Genomic DNA, 21,838 nt, shown 5'->3' with positions numbered 1-21,838 from the left:
AGTCTACAAAAACAGGTATACATAGTAGAAACCAGAGACTTATTTTGTTGTAGCATCAGAGAGTTACTCCAGTACTCAACCTCTCAGCACTAGAAGAAACAGGAAAAGACTCACCAAGCCTAAGTACGGTTGAGAATTTTTTACTTATTTGACAGTATTCAAAGACACACCTACATGCACCGGGGATACGTTGCGCATACAGCATGTTCTGGCATTGTCATACATATTACCAAAACAACTTTAAGATCTCTCCACCCACAATTTATTAAAAAAATGAAAATGTAAGAAGCAAAGTTTCCGCTCTTACACAAGTCAAGAAAAATCACCGTTTTAGTTATCTTAGGTAAGATCTACCTACCGAGATATAGGGTAACTCTAGATCTCCCACCCAGTAAAACGAGAGAGCATGAGAAAATCATTCGGGCTATAAAAAGTCTCAGTAGCGAATTAATAGGACAAAAGCAGAACAAACTCAGAAACTATAAATCAAGTTTTCGAAATACAGAAATAAGAATAGCCTTCATTAAAGTATCTACTATGGAGAAACCCCCCACTATTTTCAACTCTTGCACAATTCCAAAAGTGTCTGCTCCTCTCAAATTTTTATTTTGGAAAAGTGTTGCCAAAATAACAAAAACAATAGCCTCCAAAAAGCACCTCATTCCTTTCAGTACGTCTTAAGAGACAGTTAACCCCCCCCCCCCCCCAACAAAAACGGCCATCACACCATTTCACTGCAAAAATACATAAACCGCTACGGTCGTACCCCAGCAATACAGTATACCATGCCATGAATTTCAAAAGTCCTGTCACGTATAAAGTCAACGCTGATCTACTTCTGTCCCCCACATCCAAGTCGAATCAAAACACATACGCTTAAAGAAAACAGAAAAAAAAAATCCACATGCAACCACTAACCAGAACATACAACCAAACCAGTCCCTTAGCTCAAGCACAGAGAGAACAAAGTGAACAGTAGAACAGCAGCAACCAAAGGCACCTTATTGTTTTATAATATTATCGTCTCTAACTGTGACCACTGCTCCCCCACCTAAAACTCTTTGTGCCCTACTGAAGCCTAAACGTTGACCGCAAGATAAAAGACTGGACTGCAGGCCCTTCCCTCGCTAGTAAACATTAGTGAGGAGGAACTTAACTTAACCTTCCTTATTTCTAAGGTGTGCAGAATCATAGCAGACGTAAAAGCTACTAGAACCAATCCGCTAAACTCTGGGCGGCACTTTTCAACCCTGTGTCCGCAAATCGCCGCTGGAAAGAGGCAGTGCCGCAACGTAGGCGCGTGGAAGGATTGAAAAAAACAGGCAGCAGCCGCGACCAATAGAAGGCCAACTGGGAGCGTCGCGCAGAGCACGCTGTCCAATGGCAGCCGAGAATGGGTGAGGCCCAACTCCAAACGCTCCGCGGCGCCATGGGCTGAAAACTAAACCGAGATGGAATCTCCCAGTCTGAACCGGTTTCAACCGGTTACGAGTTTGTTGCACTAGAGGAGAAGAAGCGCTTCTTTCAGTCTCCCAAACCGCTGCGCTGCATGTAATTTGGTGGAAAATTCACGGCCAAGGAAAGTTTAACCCATAAAATGCCCCAGGACGCTCGACTGATCTGAAATTAGTACTGCTGGAACGGCGAGGGTGTTGAGCTTGGTTGCCCTCGATTGCTATTGAAAGGATCTTTAGGTTGGACTTTATCCTGCCTATAGCTGACCAGCCGGAGTCACATTGGTTAATCGTATTTGGCCCTTATTTTGCGTTTTGTTTATAGCGCCTGGGCCCAGATTTATAAGGGAGAAGAAAAACATCCTACACCCTCGATTTAAAGTTTGCATAATTTCAAAATAACAATAAAATAGCATTCTACCGGTAAGAATTTTTTTTAAAATATTTTTTTGTGATCGAAAACTTATTAAATACTAAGGAAGAAACAGTTCTATTTCGGTAAGTAAATAGAATATTCCCGTATGAGAGGTGGTGGCGGTGCGTGTGTGTAACGGATAGGATTATTATTTTAGAAAATAATGTGAGGGTGGGGAGGAAAAAGGCCTGAGCTCTGTGGATGGGGAATGAGTGAGGCCTTGTGTTAGGCTGTGCAGCCTCCTATTGAATGAAAAAGTTGATACCAATAATTCTAGTATGCGTGGGGGAGGCACTGGTAGCCCCCCCTTCCCCCGTTATTCACAGGCTCCGAAACTCGGTCCCTTCTGTCTCGCCAGCTATCTTTCTGCCGTAGCCTTCTTATGGTGGGAAAGAGGCAAAAGTCAGAACTAGAGACTAGGGTTGTCTAGTGATGCGAGGGGTTATCTCTTCCATATACGCCTCCCCCAACCCCCTCTCTTAAGCGAGTTTATTAGGAGTGGAAATTTCCAGAAATATCTGGCGTATAGCAGCATTGAAAGGTCCGCGCGGATCACGTGTGATGCTAGAAAGCAACGAAAGGGGAGGGACTGTGGTGGCCGTGCTGCAAGTACCTAGAAAAGGGGTGGAGGGTTTGGTTAGAAAATCTAAATTCTTACTCGTAGGCTTGTCACGCCCCCTAACCGTGTGGAATGTGGAAGCGTATGGGTTTAAACATTAAAGTAGTAGTAGGTTTTGTAACTTTGGGGTAAGCGTCTGGTTTTAGAAACCTCCCTTACAGCATCTATCCACACATTAAAAAAAGGCTTATGCGCTTTTTCTGCAACTTTTAGAGCTTTCCGCCGTGGTACACACAATGTAACTCCGTTAGGATTGGGAAAGTACAGGGTGCTGATTTCACTCACTTCTAGTTTGTGTTTTGAAGGGACGCCTTATCTGCACATGTCACGTGTTTCTATGTGTAAGATATACAGTACCTCTGATCCTGTCTGTAAGGGACTTGTGTAAAAAAACCCCAAAAATCTTTATGTAGCCCTTGAGCTGGGGAGAGTGAATTAATAGTTAACTCGTTGATGTGAATTATATCACTATTAAAAAGAAGATATTTACATATGTGGAATACTGTAGTTATTTTCTGAAAGGGGACCTCATCCTTTGAGAAATTTTTTTTCTTATGAAGCAGCTTTTGAATTATAAGTTTTCTATTTCATGTAGTTAAATTCTCTCAACTGTTTCCAAATATACTTAACTAATTTCCTTTAATACGAATTTAGATGGGTATTCAGCCTTTTTGCTATTGGAGCCCTATTCCTTATTTGTAGGCTGTGTTTGTTATCGGATGTTCTTAGGATTACCGTGGGAAAATCAGTTTAATATATCTGGCACTGATAGGATAGCTGCCATTTGTGTACTTAGTTTCAGGATTAGGTAGGTTATCTAGTAAAAGGTTGCTGCTACTCTCAATTTTATATTCAGGAGTATTTCCTATAGACTTGCCTGCAGTCTACAGGCACATGTAATTCCGTCTCATGTACTGGTAAGGATTACAAGCATTTGTACCTGAACTTCTCTTAGCAAGTGTGTGAATTCAAACTGCTGGTGAGAAAAATGATCTTGAGAAATCTATCTGTTTAAGGAGGAGTAGTAATAGTAGATACAGTATGATAGTTATTTTCAACTGGTAACTTCTTTAGCAAGGAATGCAAAAGATGTGTTGCTAAATTCACAGGGTTCAGATGAAACCTGTATTCTAAGTAATCTTGACTGATTAAAATTTTAGTGTGATCTAAACATTATGGGGCTCACAATAAAAATAAACATCCAAAAAGCATCTTAAATTGGCACTTGGATTTCATAATCGCCAGGATGTCCCAAGTGCTGATAATCGAAACTGCCTTTGTGGACATCTAGAGAGGTGTTCCAGGCTTTGTATTTCCAGAGCTTGAGATGGGCTTGGTGGAGGTATGTTAGGGGTGGGCTTTGGGCGTTCATAAGGGTGGGTTAGACTTGGACGTCTTGCAGCAATAGTCAAACATTTGGCAAGACGTCGTGGATGGAACTTAGACGTTTGGATTTAAACCTGTTTTAGAATAGTCTTAAATGTCTCAAAGGTGACCAGATGACCACTGCATGCATCAAGGTAGGATACCCCCACACTTCTCCAATGCTCACTTACCTACTTCCACCACACATGATGGTTCTTCTAGGCCACTTGGCTTCAACTGTCCATGTCACACCACTGGCAAGACTGCATCTTCGCACTCCTCAGTGGACTCTGGCTTCCCAGTGGTCTCAAGCGACGGATTGTTTCTCACAACATACATCTGCGACATCATCTCTTCTGTGGTCGCTTCAGTGGTAGATGACCTCCTCAAATCTATCCAGAGGTCTTCTTTTTCATTTACCCCCTCATCACAAGATCATCACAACAGACGCATCCCTTATGCCTGGAGGGCTCATATGGACGATCTGCAGACTCATGGGTTTTGGATCGCCAGGGAGCGGAAATTTCACATCAGTTTCTTAGAACTCAGTGATGTTTTTATGCCCTCAAGGCTTTTCATCATCTTCTTTGCCCTCAAGTCCTCCTCCTTTGCACGGAAAATCAAGTAGCAATGTACTACATAAACAAGTAAGGAGGCACGGGCTCATTCCTGTTGTGTCAGGAAGCCCAGAAAATCTGGACTTGGGCGACAGCTCTCAATCTGTTTTTGAAGGCGGTCTACATTCAAGGGGAGAAGAATTCCCTAGCAGACAACCTCAGCAGAATTCTTCAACCTCATGAATGGACTCTCGACTCTGCAACTTTCCAGTCCATCTTTGCTCAGTGGGGAACTCCTCAAGTGGACTTGTTTGTGGCTCTTCACAATCACAACCTGTCCCAGTTTTGTTCCAGACTTTACTCTCCTCTCTGTCTGGCAGCAGATGCCTTTCTCCTGGATTGGACGTTTCTATATGCATTCCCTCCACTTCCTCTCATGTTGCGAACCTTATTCGAGGTCAAGAGGGAAGCAGCCACTATGATTCTCATTGCTCCACGGTGGCCCAGACAACATTGGTTCTCCCTTCTCCTTCAACTCAGCTCCAGGGACCCCATGCCTCTTCCAATATTTCCTACTCTGCTCACTCAGAATCAAGAATCGCTTCTACATCCCAATCTACAATCTCTACACCTGACAGCTTGGTTTCTCTCGGGCTGAATTCATCTGTCTTACGTCTTTTTCAGCCTGTTCGTCAAATTCTTGATGCATCCAGAAAACCAGCCACTCGGCAATGCTACCAACAAAAGTGGACTAAATTTTCTTCCTGTGTCGTCTTCATCATCACGATCCAACATCCTTGGCAGTGGAATTGGTGTTGGATTATCTTCTTCATCTGTCTGACTGGTCTCAAGTCTACATCTATCAGAGTCCATCTCAGTGCTTTTACTGCTTTTCACATACCAGTCAAGGGAAAACCACTTGCTGCTCATCCTTTGGTATCCAGGTTCATGAAGGGGCTTTTCAATGTTAAACCACTTCTCAAGCCTCTACCTGTCGTCTGGGACCTTAATGTGATTCTTTCCAGTTTGATGAAGCCACCATTTGAACCAATGGTCACAGCTCATCTCAAGTTTCTTACCTGGAAAGTGGTCTTCCTTATTGCCCTCGCCTCTGCCAGGAGGGTCAGTGAGTTACAAGCATTAGTAGCAGATCTACCTTTCACAGTTTTTCATCATGACAAGGTGGTTCTGTGTACACATCCAAAGTTTCTTCCAAAAGTTGTCACTGAATTTCATCTCAATCAGTCAATTGTTTACCAGTGTTTTGTCCTAAACCTCATTCTCATGCTGGAGAAACTGCTTTGCATACTTTGGACTGTAAGCTGGCTTTGGCCTACTACATTGACTGGACAAAGCCACAACAAACATCTCCCCAACTTTTCATCTTTTTTTTGATCCAAACAAAAGTTGGAGCATCCTGTATCCAAGGGAACGATTTCCAACTGTCTGGCTGCCAGCATTTCGTTCTGCTATGCTCAGACTGGACTGGCACTGGAGAGTCATGTCACAGCCCACAAAGTTAGAGCTATGGCAGCTTCTGTGGCTTTCCTTAAATCTACTTCCATTGAGGAAATCTGTAAAGCTGCCATCTGGTCCTCAGTTCATACATTCACTTCTCACTGTTGTCTGGAATCTTTCTCCAGATGGAATGGGCACTTCGGCCAATCTATATTACAAAATGTATTTTCTTAGGCCAACACTCCCACCATCCCATCTCTGTTAGCTTAGAGGTCACCCATTCGTGAGAATATGCTGCCTTGTTCTGGGATAAAGCACAGTTACTTACCGTAACAGGTGTTATCCAGGAACAGCAGGCAGATATTCTCACATCCCACCCACCTCCCCGGGTTGGCTTCTTAGCTGGCTTATCTTAACTGAGGGACTGCGCGCCCTACGTCGGGCAGGAAGGCACTCGCGCATGCGCGGTTCAGGCTATCGCAAACGTTCTAAAGACTTAAAGTGACGATGCACTTTTAAAGTGGTCCGTACCAGGGCTCCGTCAGTGACGTCACCCATTCGTGAGAATTATCTGCCTGCTGTCCCTGGATAACCTGTTATGGTAAGTAACTGTGCTTTATGTGGCAGAATTTCGACTTTGGGTTAGAGCATGCTCCTTCCCAATACCACTCCTCAATACCTTCCGATTCCCCAAAGCAACCTCATTTACTCTTTATCTCCTCTAGAAATTACCAGATATCTTCTTCATTTAATACCTTTTTTGTAATTCTTTAGTAATCCACCTTGAACCGCAAGGCATTGGCGGAATAGAAATCTCTAATGTAACCTTTTACTGTCAGGGGCCCACATTTTATATTTTGAAGCTTGGCGGATCAAAACACATTTCATATTTTGCCACTTTTTGACAAAATATGTAGCAAAATATGATGGTGCATCTTCCTGTCCCTAGTTTTCACACAGCCTCTCTCGTTCATGTAACTCTCACCACTAGCCCCCCTCCCCCCCCTTCTCTTGCTTGCTTGGCTTCAGCTGCAGAAGAAACTGGGCATTCTGCTTCCCCATCATGACTTGACATAGAAATGTGAAACAAACATAGAAACATGATGGCAGATAAAGGCCAAATAGCCCATCTAGTCTGCCCATCCGCAGTAACCATTATCTCTTTCTCTCTCCGAGATTCCATAATAGAAACATAGAAACATGATGGCAGATAAAAGGCTAAATGTAAGCTTGAGCCACATGGTGCTGGAAGGTTCGCTTTGTCTTAGGTTTTGCAAGACTTGAAACTGAGATCAACCTGAACTTCTAGCACCGCATGGCTCATGTTTTAGACTAAGTTGTGGCAGAGAAGCAAGAATCCTACTGTAAGCACTTGTTGGACCAGGTTAGATAAGCCTGCTTTATATCATTTTAACTTTCGTTCTACTTCTTTGTCTGTCCTAAGAGCAGACAACTGATTGATGGCAATAAACTTAATGCAACTTTGGGTTCTAAGTTTTGGGGCAGACCAGCACAAGGTTTTTGTCTACCTTTACTTAGTTTTTCTGGCATTGTTTCCGTAAGGCTAAACAGAAATTTTCTTTGAAAAATAGGTGTATTAATGGCTATTTGCTTGTAAAGTGAGGATTGTACATATAATAGAGAACTTACACTCAAATATTTGGCGACTTTTACTATTTTAATTAAGATGTCTAATACTGAAGTCAATTCCTTAGCAGCCCATGAATCTAGAGACGAGTGGGTTAAGTCCACCTTCCAGCAGGTGGAGATAGAGAGAACAAAGCTGAGCTCTGTCATATACTGGTATATGTGGTCTGGTTACTGAAACTTCAGTATTCTCTATCTCCGCAGACAGATGGATGGTCTGTCCTCTACTCCTGGTTTCATCTGCTGTGTTTTTTTGGTCAGCTGGTAGTAGCTCCTTTAGTGTTTTGAATTAGAACCAGCCTGTTTATAGTTTATTACAAGCTTGATATACTACCATTACAAGTTGAATGATCATAGCAGTGGACAAAGAAGCTAAAAAAGAAAAGCCATTAAAAACAGGATAGAAAACCATTTGTTTAATCAAGGCGGGGAAAGAGAGAAAAAGAGGAGAAGAGGTCGGGTCATGACCAGTAGGCTAGCCCTGCGAGAAAAAAATCCAAATGTCAAAAATTTTTAACAAGTAGATGAGGTAAAAATTTATGTTTCTCAAATTGTAAGGACATTTTTACCTTTCCTTTATAACCCTCAATTTATCTTTGCATTAAAGGCCATGCACTAATGTTGCCATTTTAAAAAATTAACAGAGGAGCACCTACTAGAGAATGACACGAGGAAAAAATTTGTCCCCATCACCACCCTGTCCCTGCTACCACCATCCCTGTCACCGCCTCATCACCGTGACCACTGTCCCTGCCCCACGACCATTGTGCCCGTCCCCACGACTATTGTCCACTCTCTCCTTCCTATTGTGAGTGAACGTGCGCGATCATGGATCGCGTGGTCCAGAAGCTCCCTCCCGCCCGATTGCTGCGTCCTGCCATCTCCCTCCCTCCACCTCACCTTACCTTAGGTGCCTGCTGAGTCCGACTTTAATTCTTTTCCCAGCCGCACGCTTTTGATAAACAACGTGTGCAGCTGCTTGAGCTGTTGAATCTTCTCTGACCCAACTTCCTGTTACTGGTTGTGTCAGAGGAGGATATTCAAGCAGCTGCGCACGCACGGCCTATTGAAAGCATGCGGCTGGGAGAAGAATTAAAGTTGGACTCAGCAGGCACCTAAGGTGAAGTGGAGGGAGAGAGATGGCAGGACATGGGATACGGTGATCGGGTGGAGATACTGGACTGCACGATCCTTGCTGGCTTCACTGCAGAGACTAAGACCATTCACGGCTCAATGGGGCGGTGAATGGCCTTGTCCCTGTAGCAATTTTTTTTCTCCCCGTTTCGGCGGGTTACCCGTGGCTAGCCGCGGGTAACAACCACCGTGTCATTCTCTAGCACCTACCACCACCCATTCGTTAGGCAGTAAGAGCTCCTGTGTTTTCTGTGTGATAACCAGTTAGTACAAGGTAATGTAGACTTTCTAACTGGTTAGTGTAGAAATGCTCACCCCTGCCATGTCCTCTTAAAAAATGAGATTGTTTTCACGTAACCTAGGGATGCCTAAGCATCCCTAGGGTACTTAACTTTGCGCTATTTTTGAATTTTGAGAGTTACCCTCGATGTCCCTTTCCTTAGTGTTCTCATGAGACCAGCCTAGAACCTGTGGATTGTTTTCATTGGTCAATGAATGGAGACAGAGTTCTTAAGTCCTGCATGCTTTTCCCTATAAAGACACTGAAGTACGAGTCCATCAATATTTCTCTGTCTTCAGCTAACACATCATGCAGCTTCTGAACTGATTTGGTTAGACAGGCTCCTGAACCATCTGTTAATGTGGTGTACCTTCCTCTCTCCCTCCAGTATGGGGGTGCATTGAGCAGTCGCAGAACCATAGTCTACAGTTGCATGACTTGGCTGTGCCAGTCCCTGTCCTAAAACAGGAAATGGATGTTGGAAGGAGCAGGGGACCAGCAAAGCCAACAGCCGCACACCTGTAGACTGTTTCCTCTACTGCTCAAAGCACCTCCATACTGCCTACATCTGGGATGGACTGCACCCACCACCCTGCCCTTGATATGTCACTGATTACAGTAGAGCTAATTTCTTCTTAGCATGGAACACCGGAAAAAGGAGAAATTAAGGGAATACTTGGTGAAGTCTGGGTCCCTTCCTTCTTACTTCCCTGTTTCCCTTTAGGGATTTTTTTTCCTGGAGTTGAGGTGCTGCTATGAGCAAAGTGGAATTTGGCTGAGTTTTTCACACAGCTTTACCAAACCCAGAGGGTTGGCTCTGGCCAAAAATGGAAGCAGGATGCCAAGTATGATGCTGTCCAGTCAAACATTGCATTTGTATAAGCTGTGTTGCACCGAAAGTGTGCCAAACAGGTAGTAGTAATAATAATAGCTTTATTTATATCCTGTCATACCTTTTCAGTTCAAGATGGTATACAACAAGTGGAGCTGTAAGGACAGCAAGTTTACATCAGTTAGATTTGGGAGGAATAAAAGGGGGAGGGCATGATAGGTGTTGAGTAGTGACAGTGCCACCTTGAGTCTGGCTCTGAAATCTGAAGCGCATAGATGCCAAGTTGGCCTGTTGCTATGGCTGTTTTATTTTTCATGCATATTGATAGGCCAAGTTGCTTGATAGGGATATGTAACCTGTCTTCAAAATTGTCTGTAGTGCCTGAAGATTGGAGGATGGCCAATTTTATGTCAATTTTTTAAAAGGGTTCCAGGGGAGATCCGGGAAATTACAGATCGGTAAGCCTGACTTCAGTGGCAGGTAAAATAGTGGAAACAATTATAAAAAAAAAATTGTGGAATGCATAGACAAACATGATTTAATGGATCAGAGTCAGCATGGGTTCAGTCAGGGGAGATCTTGCCTCACCAATTTGCTTGCTTCTTTGAAGGTATGAATAAACATGTGGATAAAGGTGAGCCAGTTGATGTAGTGTATTTAGATTTTCAGAAAACTTTTGACAAAATTCCTCATGAGAGGTTCCTGAGAAAATTAAAAAGTCATGGGAAAGGAGGCAATGTTCTGTTGTGGATTAGGAATTTATTGAATAGAAAACGGAGGGTAGGATTTAATGGCCATCTTTCTCTATAGAGGAGTATAAATAGTAAACTGCTGCAGGGATCTGTACTGGGACCGGTGCTATTTAACCTGACGAGCGAGGTGATTAACCCCTCCCTTTTACAAAACCTTAGTGTGGTTTTTAGTGCTGGCTGTGGCAATAACAGCTCCGACGCTCATAGGAATTCTATGAGCGTTAGAGCTGTTACTGCTGTGGCTGGTGCTAAAATCTGGTGGGGATAATTTGCGGATGATACTAAACTGTTCAAAGTTGTTAAAATTCATGCAGATTGTGAAAAATTGCAGGCAGACTTTAGGAATTTAGAAGACTGGGTGTCCAAATGGCAGATGAAATTTAATGTGGAAAAATGCAAAGTGATGCACATTGAGAAGAATAACCCAAATCATAGTTACCAGATGCTTGGGTCCACCTTGTGGGATAGCACCCAGCACCCAAGAAAAAGATCTGGGTGTCATTGTATACAGTACACTGAAACCTGCCCAATGTGCGGTGGCAACTAAAAACAACAACAAAAAAAAGCAAACCATGCTAGCAATTATTTAAAAATGAATGGTTAACAAGACTAAGAATGCTATAATGCCTCTATCGTTCCTTGGTGCAACCTCACCTTGAGTATTGCGTTCAATTCTGGTTGGCTTATCTCAAGAAATAAAGAGTGACCAAGATAATAAAGGGAATGAAACTCCACTCATATGAGAGAAACTAAAATGTTAGGGCTCTTCAGCTTGGAAAAGAGATGGCTGAGGGGAGATATTGAAATCTACAAAATCCTAAGTGGTGTAGAACAGATACAAGTGGATCAATTTTTTTTACTCCATCAAAAATTACAAAGACTAGGGGATACATGATGAAGTTACAAGGAAATACTTTTAAAACCAATAGGAGGAAATATTTTTTCACACAGAGATTAGTTAAGTACTGCAGCGTATTGCCAGAGGTTGTGGTAAGAGTGATTAACGTAGCTGGTTTAAGACATGTTTGGATAATTTCCTGGAGGAAAAGTCCATAGTCTGCTATGGAGAAAGACATGGGGGAAGCTACCGCTTACCCTGGATCAGTTGCATGGAATGTTGCTACTATTTGAGATTTTGCCAGGTACTAGTGACCTGGATTGGCCACCTTGAAGACGGGCTCCTGAGCTAGATGGACCATGGTCTGTTCCAGTAAGGCTATTTTTATGTTCTTAATTGTGGCTGTTTTATTCAATACAATACAGTGTCTTATACCACAAATTTTCTGCAAGAAATCTGTGTGGTTTACAATAAGATTTAGATCATGTTCTTAAATTACATGGTTATCAGCAGCATTGATTTACTTATTGAGGAGATGGGAAGGATAGTTTGTAGCGCTGCATAGTGTGTGAGTTGAAGAAGGAATGTGGAACTTTAATGTCGGATGTTAGTCCCTTTTGAGTTCTCTCCATAGATCAGTTTGTGGACCATGCAGGCTATCTTGAACTGGATTCTTCTTTTCATCAAAAGCCAGTGTAGTTTTTCTAGTAGTGGACTTGCCCTCTCATATTGGTTCTTTTTGAGAATTAGTTTTGCAGCTGTGTTTTGTAAGAATTGAAGCCTCGTGCATTCCTTTTCTGTAATACCACAATAGTCCAGGTATGGTATTAGGATAGATTGTGAAGCTGGTTTTGGTTAGGACTGGTCTTATTGTCCGCAATTGTCTCATCTTAAATTTTTTTTTTTTTAAACGTGTTTCCCCCAAAATAAAACAGTGTCTTATATTAATTTTAGGCCCAATAAACTTACTAGGTCTTATTTTCAGGGTATGTATATGATGATCTCTGCCATCCTCTCCTTCACCCCAATTCTTCCTCTTTCCTTTTTCTCTCCCACATGTGCGGCATCTTTCCTCCCCTCCCTTCCATTCGTCGTGAAGCAGGACCCTTGCCCAGCTTACCTTCCTCCCCTCCCATCCCTTGTGCAGCAGAACCCTTGAGCAAGCACCTGCCCCCGCAGCCGAACCCTGCCGACCGTGAGCGAGCCCTACATACCTCCCTAAGCAGTGTCGGGCCGATGTCATCAGTAAAGCAGCAGAGTGAATTCACAGGCGGACAAGGCTGAAGCAGCCTGTTTAGAGTGCTGTCTGCCCACTGAACAATTTTCAAGCACCCAGAGTCTGGTATTATATGCAGCTTTTGGGCTCCATTGTGGCAGTTCTAGAGGTGGTATCCTGAGCATGAGCACAAATGCAGCTTCTTCTGTAAGCCTTATTGTCTCGATGGGCTCTGATTTCTTGGGACTTCAATTGCCAGCCAAAATGAGACATAGTCTGGACTGGTGGGACTGCTCCAGTCACCTACTTCAAGGGAATTCTGTTGAACCCTACAGATTGGATTGTAGTCTCCATCAGTAGGAGCCCTTTGTCTGGCCAAGTGGGCTGTAGATTTGGTTTATGTGCTTGGCCTTGCTGGAGTTCCTCCTTTTAGTGCAGGGTTTCTTGTAAACCATTGCTGTGGCATTGTCTGCTTTCACATCAACAAGCAGGGAAATGCCAGGTTCCAAGCAGTTCTCTGGAGGTGCCAGTGGAAGTGAACCTGTTGGTCCTCTCTGTGGTTCTAGTTGCCATCAAGCACAATGCCCAGGCATACTTCAGTTGTTCCCTGTTGGAGGCTATTGACCTTTCAGCTCATTTTGGATGGTGGGAGCAATCAGTGTAGAGGTCAACTTGTTTTTGCCATTTGCTTCAGTTTTAGTGCCAAATCAGGCCTGAAATACCAATTCAGCTGTATGTTGGACAAAAATGCAAGTGCATTTTCAACTGAAACCAAACCTGCTCCCTCCCCCCCAAAAATAAAAACCCCAAAAAAACAAAAAACAAACACACCCCAAACCACTGATGCCCTTCCCTCAGCCTTCATTTTGGAACCCTGGTTGTCTAATGGCCTCACTTGGGCAGAAGTAATCCCCAGTCACTCTTACCTGCCATCAAAATGATTGCTGAGACCTTCTGTGGCAGTCATTTGAGACTGGAGCTAGAGGCTGACCGAATGTTTGGTTCTGGATTTGGCCATGTTTTGGTTTTGGCTGATGTCAGTGCACTTTTGGCTGAAACAAACTCACGCTTCCTCCCACTACCCTAAACTTCTCTGTGGGCCTAGTGGCCTCTTCATGGCAGGAGTGATCTCCAGTCGCTCCTGTCTTTGCCAGCTCCAGCCGTTAAAATAGTTGCTGTGATTTCACATGGCAGCCTTGTGAGACTGCAGTAGAAGGTTCTGACATCTATTTTGAGATTGGAAGTGGAATCCAAGGGCTCCATTGTGAGGAAGATCGAGGTAGCCATTGCAATTGCTTATATTTGCAGGATTAAAACTGCTGTCTGGCTTGAGGGTTCACTTTGTTCAGGCTCGAGCAACCTACCAGGCAGTTTCTTTGGAGGATAGCTGTCGAGCGGTGACATGGTCATTGCTTTATTCGTGAAGCAATGTAAGTTGGATGTGCTGGCCAAAATATATTCGAACTTTGGCAGAGCCATCATTCAGGTGGGCTTTGTCTTCCTCCTCCCACTGAGTCTACTTGGGTACATCCCCCTTGTTCAGGAGGGTATGCCCTGATGACAAATAAGGTGAAATTGCTATACCTGTTAACTTCCTTTCCTTTAGTTGGATTATATCATCCTCAGAAGTCTTCAATCCGGGGTTCTTAGGTTTCCTCAGAAGACTTCAATCTGGGGTTCTTAGGCTGCTCTGCTTTTTCTCCTGTGTACTCCCATTTTCACACCCCAGAAAAAGTAAATACTGGTAAGATGAAGTGATAAAACTATGAGCACTGTGTCCTGTGTAGTGTTGAGGCTCATCTTACGTAAGCTGCAGTGGTTGATAGGACATGGGTGTGCCCTATCAGAAAGCATCTGGTTTGGCAGATGGTTGCTGGAGCTTTCCACTAAGCAGCAGCAGGTTATACCAGTGAGTTCACTGGAAAAGATTAGTTTTCTCTTCCTCCTCCTGCTTGTAGGATGGTATAACATCCACTTGCTCAGGAGAGTACAGTCCAACTAAAGGAAAGGAAATCAACAGGTATAGCATAATTTCAACTTTGTATGTTATAATGAAATTAATATTCCAAGATTATTATATACAGTATACCATAACACAGACTTTTTAGATGTCTCCAAGAATTCAAATTACAGTCCAAAACTCTGGGCTGCTCGGAGATTGGGTCAGTTTGGATTTTCCAGATTCTTAGGCAGCACTTTTACAATTCACCCTTCTCTTTCCCCCTTCTACTTTCTCTCCCTCCCACTTACCCTCTTTCTGCTGTACTTGGCTTCCTAAATGCAGCAGTAAAGACACTGAGAAGGTGTTGATGTTCCTGCATGCATTGCTCTTAGGTTGCCGGTCCCTCTCCTTCTGACTTTATAGAGAGGAAGACGCTGGCTGGGAGAAGGAAGGCAGAGAGAGATAGATGCAAATGCATTTATAGGAAAAGGACTGGGTTGCAGAGTTTGGATTCTCAGGTAGAATGGATATTGCAATTTTCAAAACATCTGGATTTGTGAACTTGTATGAGATACATAGGGCCAAATCTTCTACCTCTGGGAACACAGGGGAAATCCTTTAGATAATCAGGACTGTTAACTTCCTGGTATCAGAGTTTTAGTTCCCCCCCACCCTTTTATCTGCTGGGAAAACAGTTTATTGGAGAGTGAAGTTTATGGTGCCATGTTCTGGGTACCCTAATGTTAGGAGGATGCATATTTTGATTCTAGTCAGTGTATCGTTAGATTTGCCTTTATTTGACATTTGATGGTTGACTTTATTGTATATCAATATTTGTTAAATCACACAACCCAATTTTTTTTTTTTTTTTTACTGCATTTGTTCATTTTATTTTACAGTAATCTATGCCAGCAATTATGACAATGTTAGCAGACCATGCAGCTCGTCAGCTGCTGGATTTCAGCCAGAAGCTTGATATCAATCTTTTGGACAACGTCGTTAATTGTCTGTACCATGGAGAAGGGGCACAGGTAAAATGTGGATTGTGTAAATGAAAATGTCCATTTAATTTTAGTGTTGTTTCTGTTTTGTCTGGATAGTTTAAATCTGTTTCAAAATCGATTCTCAAGCATATAAAATCGACTCTTTGGGTGGAAATCTGACATTTAATTGAATTTGTTGGGAGGCAAGGGTTTAGAGGTGAAATCAGTGGTGAATGGTGATAGATCACTGCCTCTCTTTCTCAGGTTTGTTCCTTGTCCCCGAGACTGGAAAAGGTTCAGTCTTCCTTTTAGCATCAGGGCATTCTCTGAGGTAGAGAATGACATGGGGCAAAAATTTGTCCCTGTCGCCATGAGCGTGGTCCCCCGTCCCCGCAAACCATCTGATCCCATCCACACAAGCCTTGAATAGTTTTACACTGAACACAGCTACAATACTACTTTATCCTAAAGCAAAAGAAAAGAAATAGAAATTTTTTTCTACCTTTGTTGTTTGGTTTCTACTTTCCTCATCTCATCATTCTCTTCCTTTCATCCACTGTCTGCCTTCTCTGTGCCTCTGTCTCTCCCTTCCCCCCCCCCATTGGTCTGGCATCTCTGTCTTCTTCCCTTCCATCTCTCCTTCCCTCAGGTGGTTTTTAGCATCTCTCTTCTTTCTTCCCTTCAGATCTGGTATCTCTCTCCTCCCCCACCCCCAATGCTCTGGTATCTCTTCCTCTTCCTTTGCATAGGGAGAGGTATGGCTAGTAGGAAAATTGAGATATTGATGCCCCTGTATAAAACTTTGGTGAGACCTCATTTAGAATATTGTATACAATTCTGGAGGCCGCACCTTCAAAAAGATATAAAAAGGATGGAGTTGTCCAGAGGAAGGCTACCAAAATTGTATGTGGTCTTCATCATAAGGCATATGGGGACAGACTTAAAGATTTCAATTTGTATACTTTGGAGGAAAGGCGGGAGAGGGGAGATATGATAGAGATGTTTAAATACCTACATAATGTAAATGCACATGAGTCGAGTCTCTTTCATTTGAAAGGAAACCCTGCAATGAGAGGGCATAGGATGAAGTTAAGAGGTGATAGGCTCCGGAGTAATCTAAGGCAATACATTTTTTACAGAAAGTGTGGTAGATGCATGGAACAGTCTCATAGAAGAGGTGGTGGAGACAGATATTGTGTCTGAATTCAAAAGGGCCTGGGATAGGCACGTGGGATCTCTCGGAGAGAGAAAGAGATAATGGTTACTGCAGATGGGCAGACTAGATGGGCTATTTGGCCTTTATCTGCCATCATGTTTCTATGTTTCTGTTTTCTTTTCTGCTCTTCCTTCACAATTTGTTTTCTACTTCTTGTCTTTTTCCTTCAGCGCCTTCTCCCCTCTCTCTCCTACCCACTTACATGTGTCTTCTGCTCCTCCTTCTCCTTCCCCTTCCCCTCTCTCCCTCCCTCCCTCCCTCCCAATCACCACAGTCCAGGCATCTCCCTCCTCCCTTCCCCTCACCTTCGTGGTGATTTCCATTTTTTTTGTCTCCCAGCTGCCTGAGCGATCTTTCATCAAGTCGTGTGCGGCTGCCTGAATCTTCTCCTCTGACACAACTTCCTGTTTCCAGTTGTGTCAGAGGAAATGTTTCAAGCAGCTGCATGCGACTTGTTGAAAGCCATCTTGAGCAGCTGGGAAACAAAAAAAGAAAATCTCCATGAAGGTGAGGGGAATGGAGGGAGGGAGATGCCCGTACACTGGCGATCAGAAAGAAGGAGGGAGGGGGCTGCTGGACTGCATGATCAGTGACTGCGTACGTTCCCTCAATTAATTGCGGAGATACGGCTATTCACCGCTGCACGGGATGGTGAATGGCCTTGTTCTTGTACACACGGTGACCACTTTTTCCCTAGCAACAGCAGCAGATGAATCCAGAGACCAATGGGATAGCTCACATCTAGCAGCAGGTGGAGATAGAGAAAATGATTAACAGGTGGTCCTATTGGCTGGCACTCCCCCTGTTTATCTAGTATTCTCTATCTCCCAGCAGGAAAAAGTCGCTATTCAACTAGCTCCTGAATTCTGGCTGTGGTTGGAACTTTATTTTCTCCTGTTGAGGTTTCTCTTCAGCGAGACTGCCATTCTGTTTCTCCTGTTGAGGTTTTTCTTCAGCGAGACTGCCATTCTGTTTCTCCTGTTGAGGTTTTTCTTCAGCGAGACTGCCATTCTGTTTCTCCTGTTGAGGTTTTTCTTCAGCGAGACTGCCATTCTGTTTCTCCTGTTGAGGTTTTTCTTCAGCGAGACTGCCATTCTGTTTCTCCTGTTGAGGTTTTTCTTCAGCGAGACTGCCATTCTGTTTCTCCTGTTGAGGTTTTTCTTCAGCGAGACTGCCATTCTGTTTCTCCTGTTGAGGTTTTTCTTCAGCGAGACTGCCATTCTGTTTCTCCTGTTGAGGTTTTTCTTCAGCGAGACTGCCATTCTGTTTCTCCTGTTGAGGTTTTTCTTCAGCGAGACTGCCATTCTGTTTCTCCTGTTGAGGTTTTTCTTCAGCGAGACTGCCATTCTGTTTCTCCTGTTGAGGTTTCTCTTCAGCGAGACTGCCATTCTGTTTCTCCTGTTGAGGTTTCTCTTCAGCGAGACTGCCATTCTGTTTCTCCGGTTGAGGTTTCTCTTCAGTGAGCTGGCAATGCTATTTCTCCTGTTGAGATTTTCTCTTCAGTGAGACAGGGGTGTCCGGCTGAACGGTGCCGGCTTTAGGGGTTACACCTGGCCGCCCCCAGGTCCTTGCCTCACCCTCCCTCCATTGCTAGAGGGTCTGACTGGGTCTCAATTTTTTTTCTTCTTTCCCTTCTCTGTTAAAAAAAAAAAAAAATAGACCACAGTTGCTACATTCTGCCATGCTTTTGCTGCAAACTGACTTCAACCAGCCCTAACAACTAGCTTGTGAGTATGTATGGCTTTTACGGTTGTTTGAACTTCAGGTTCTGTTTGGGAATCTTAGTACTGTGGGTTCGGTCATCGTACATTTAAGGCATGGATATTTTATTGAGGCTAAGTTTTATGACTAGAAATCCGTGGAGGGAGCTGGGACTTCCCGCCTTTTGCATGCACGCGCTTGGTTTCCTTGTTGGTTACAGCGCGGCAGTAGCGGTGCAATTTCTTGCTCGCACTTGTTCTCATTGTTGGGTTTCAGTGCAGCAGTAGTCTTGTTTATTCTGAGGCTCTCTTTCATCGGTGTTTGTCACGGCCATGTGCAGCTGATTGTGCAGGTGCCGGTTTATAGCAGCATGAGATGGGACATGTTTTTCCGGCGCTGTGGGCCGTTCTTCTGGTTATTCCCTGAGTCTGATTTTATTTCTATGCAAGCCCCAGCAGGGTAAATTTTGCGGGGCTTGAATCCAACTATGTTTCTAGCAGCGTTGATGCAGCGGCCACGTGTCAGTGAGAATCCGGCGTGCGCTTGGGTCTCCGGCGATGGCGGAAGAGCTGCAGCGTTCCGGTAGTTTGTTTCCAGCTGACTTTGGTCAGGGTATGCCGGGGCTTCTCTCCTTTCCGGTTCAGACAAGTTGTATGTGTGTCACCAGCTTTGGAACAAGCTTGGGCAGCTTTATATGTCTATGTCTGTGTTCCTGCTGTACTCCCTTGAAGGAAGCTGCTTGTTTAATCGGACTCTGGGGTTAGCACTCAAGGGGTTTACCAGAGAGACTCTGCCCTGTGCTAGGTCACCCTGTCTCGGTTTGTCTCTGGACTGGGGCGACATACGGCAACTCACGGCACGGTGAGATCAGCAGTAAGATAGTGCCCTGTATTTCACACAGGTATCTCATTGTCTCTCTTGGGGTCCCGGCAGATTGAGCCTTTGTCTGTTGGTAACTGTCCTTATTTGGGCCTCTGTGCTGAGCTGCATGTGTCTAGTAGTGGCACAGGATATATATGCCTAAAGGTAGTACAAACAGTTTCCAAGTTCGGGCTGTCTCTATGGGCATAATGACTCTGCACTTCTTACTGCGGCCAGGGCTCTCTTTCTCTATTTCTGAGGGGGCCTGGACTTCAGATTTCCATGCTTATCACACTGGTTTCTCCTGTCACCATTTTCTCATGGCACATGCTAGACGGACCCCCGTCCAGACAGGAAGGGCTGTACAGTTCCTTTTAACCAGGAGCCAGTTACCTATTCTATCAAACCCGCGGAGGATCACGCGCTATGTGGCTGTTAGCCTCATCCCTGAAGCTCTCATTAGCGATGTGAGCTTTGTCTGATACCTGTAAGGATGCTGTTGTTTTCCACGGGGCGGTAGATGCAGCATCTTGATGAGTGTAGTATGTATTCACTTTAAAGGACATACGTATTTCGCTCATGTTACATGGGGTTAGTACTGTTTTCATGGTTCCAGTATATTCCTCTTTACATTACCAAATCTAAGGTAAGTACCAATGATATCCACAATTATTCAGGGAGAAAAATCACTGATAATCTAGAAGCCACACTAACTCATAAAGGAATCTCTTCACAGATATGGAGGGCTATGTATGTTAATGCACACAGCTTGGGCAATAAAATTCTAGAATTAGAGACTGAGATAACAAACGCTGATCTTGACGTGATAGCGATATCCGAAACCTGGTTCACAGAATCGCATGGGTGGGATATGGTTATACCAGGGTACAACCTACTTCGTTGCGACCGAGTGGGTAAATTGGGGGGAGGAGTAGCACTATACACTAAGGAAAGCATCAAAACCACCAGAATCACAGATGTTAGATACACCGGGGAATCCATCTGGGTGAACCTGGCCAGAGGAAAGGAAAAATGCCTATACCTTGGTGTGATATATAGACCTCCCAGGCAACAGGAGGACAAAGACATAGAATTAATCGAGGACATAGAGAACATCACACTGCGCGGGGACTCAGTAATGCTAGGAGACTTCAACATGCCAGATGCAGATTGGGACACACTCTCCGCGACTACGGGTAGCAGCAAAAGAATATTAAACTCCATAAAGGGTGCACATCTCAAGCAATTGGTATTGGAGCCCACCAGAGACCAGGCGTTACTAGACCTAGTTCTCACCAATGGAGATAGCGTCACGGAAGTCTCAGTAGGAGACACACTAGCCTCCAGCGACCATAATATGGTATGGCTCAACCTCAAGAAAGGTTTTCCTAAGACAAACACAGCAACAAGGGTTCTCAACTTTAGAGGCACAGACTTCAACCGCATGGGAGATTTTGTCCATCAGGAGCTACATAAAGAAGCAAAATCTGACAATGTGGAGGACATGTGGACGTCTCTGAAGTCCATACTACACGAAGCAACAGACCGATACATAAAGACAGTAAGTAAACGCAGGAGAAACAAAAGACCCCAATGGTTCAGTAAAGAAATTTCAGACCTAGTTAAACAGAAAAAAGACGCATTTATCACCTACAAACACTTAGGCAGAGAGAGGGCAAAAGAGGACTATCTAGAGAGATCTAAAGCTGTCAAAACAGCAGTCAGAGAGGCCAAACTCCAAATGGAGGAAGAGCTAGCACGGAAAATTAAGAAAGGGGATAAATCTTTCTTCAGCTATATTAGCGACAGGAAAAGAAATAAAGATGGGATAGTACGCCTGAAGAAATCGGACGGTAACTTTGCGGAATCAGATTCTGAGAAGGCAGAACTACTAAACCAATACTTCTGTTCAGTGTTCACCCGCGAAATGCCGGGAGCTGGTCCACAGCTGCAGAAAGGAGATAACCAGAAAGGCCCGTTTCAAGATTTCGAATTTACGCCCAGTAGCGTCTACGATGAACTATCAAGACTCAAAGTAAACAAAGCCATGGGACCGGATAACCTACATCCCAGAATGCTCAGGGAGTTAAGGGAAGTCCTGGCTGAACCATTATCTGTTCTTTTCAATCTTTCCCTAAGCACAGGAAGAGTCCCCTTGGACTGGAAAACCGCTAATGTAATCCCACTCCACAAGAAGGGCTGCAGGACAGAGACAGCAAACTACAGACCAGTGAGTCTCACGTCTATAGTGTGTAAACTCATGGAAACACTGATCAAACAGAATATTGACACAATCCTAGACGAAAAAAAAACTGCGTGATCCACACCAACACGGGTTCACCCAGGGAAGATCTTGCCAATCTAATCTGATTAGCTTTTTTGACTGGGTTACTAGACAACTGGACGCCGGAGAGTCACTGGACGTGGTATATTTGGACTTCAGTAAAGCATTTGATAGCGTCCCTCATCGAAGATTACTGAACAAGCTGAAATCGATAGGATTAGGAGACACTCTAACTACATGGGTTGGGGATTGGCTAAGCAGTAGACTTCAGAAGGTGGTGGTGA

General features: G+C 44.0%; 1 protein-coding gene across 5 annotated transcripts in view; it reads left to right on the top strand.

Moving 5' to 3' along the window:
* Positions 1–1,276: 1,276 nt before the first annotated feature.
* The window catches only part of XPO1 (exportin 1), a 555,220-nt gene continuing 534,658 nt past the window's right edge, over positions 1,277–21,838 (top strand). For 2 of the 5 annotated variants that reach the window (XM_033936440.1, XM_033936441.1), the window contains exons 1-2: positions 1,277–1,877; positions 15,409–15,540. In XM_033936440.1, the coding sequence (XP_033792331.1) occupies positions 15,415–15,540 (126 nt within the window). In that variant the 5' untranslated portion in view covers positions 1,277–1,877; positions 15,409–15,414. Of the gene's footprint in view, positions 1,878–1,931; positions 1,953–2,512; positions 2,617–15,408; positions 15,541–21,838 lie in introns of those variants that run through there. The other 3 variants (XM_033936437.1, XM_033936439.1, XM_033936438.1) reach the window with 3 other exon arrangements.

The sequence above is a fragment of the Geotrypetes seraphini genome, chromosome 3 (assembly GCF_902459505.1).
Source record: "Geotrypetes seraphini chromosome 3, aGeoSer1.1, whole genome shotgun sequence".
Classification (NCBI taxonomy): domain Eukaryota; kingdom Metazoa; phylum Chordata; class Amphibia; order Gymnophiona; family Dermophiidae; genus Geotrypetes; species Geotrypetes seraphini.
Note: the sequence above shows the minus strand (reverse complement) of the source record. Positions and strands in the feature narration are given on the sequence as shown.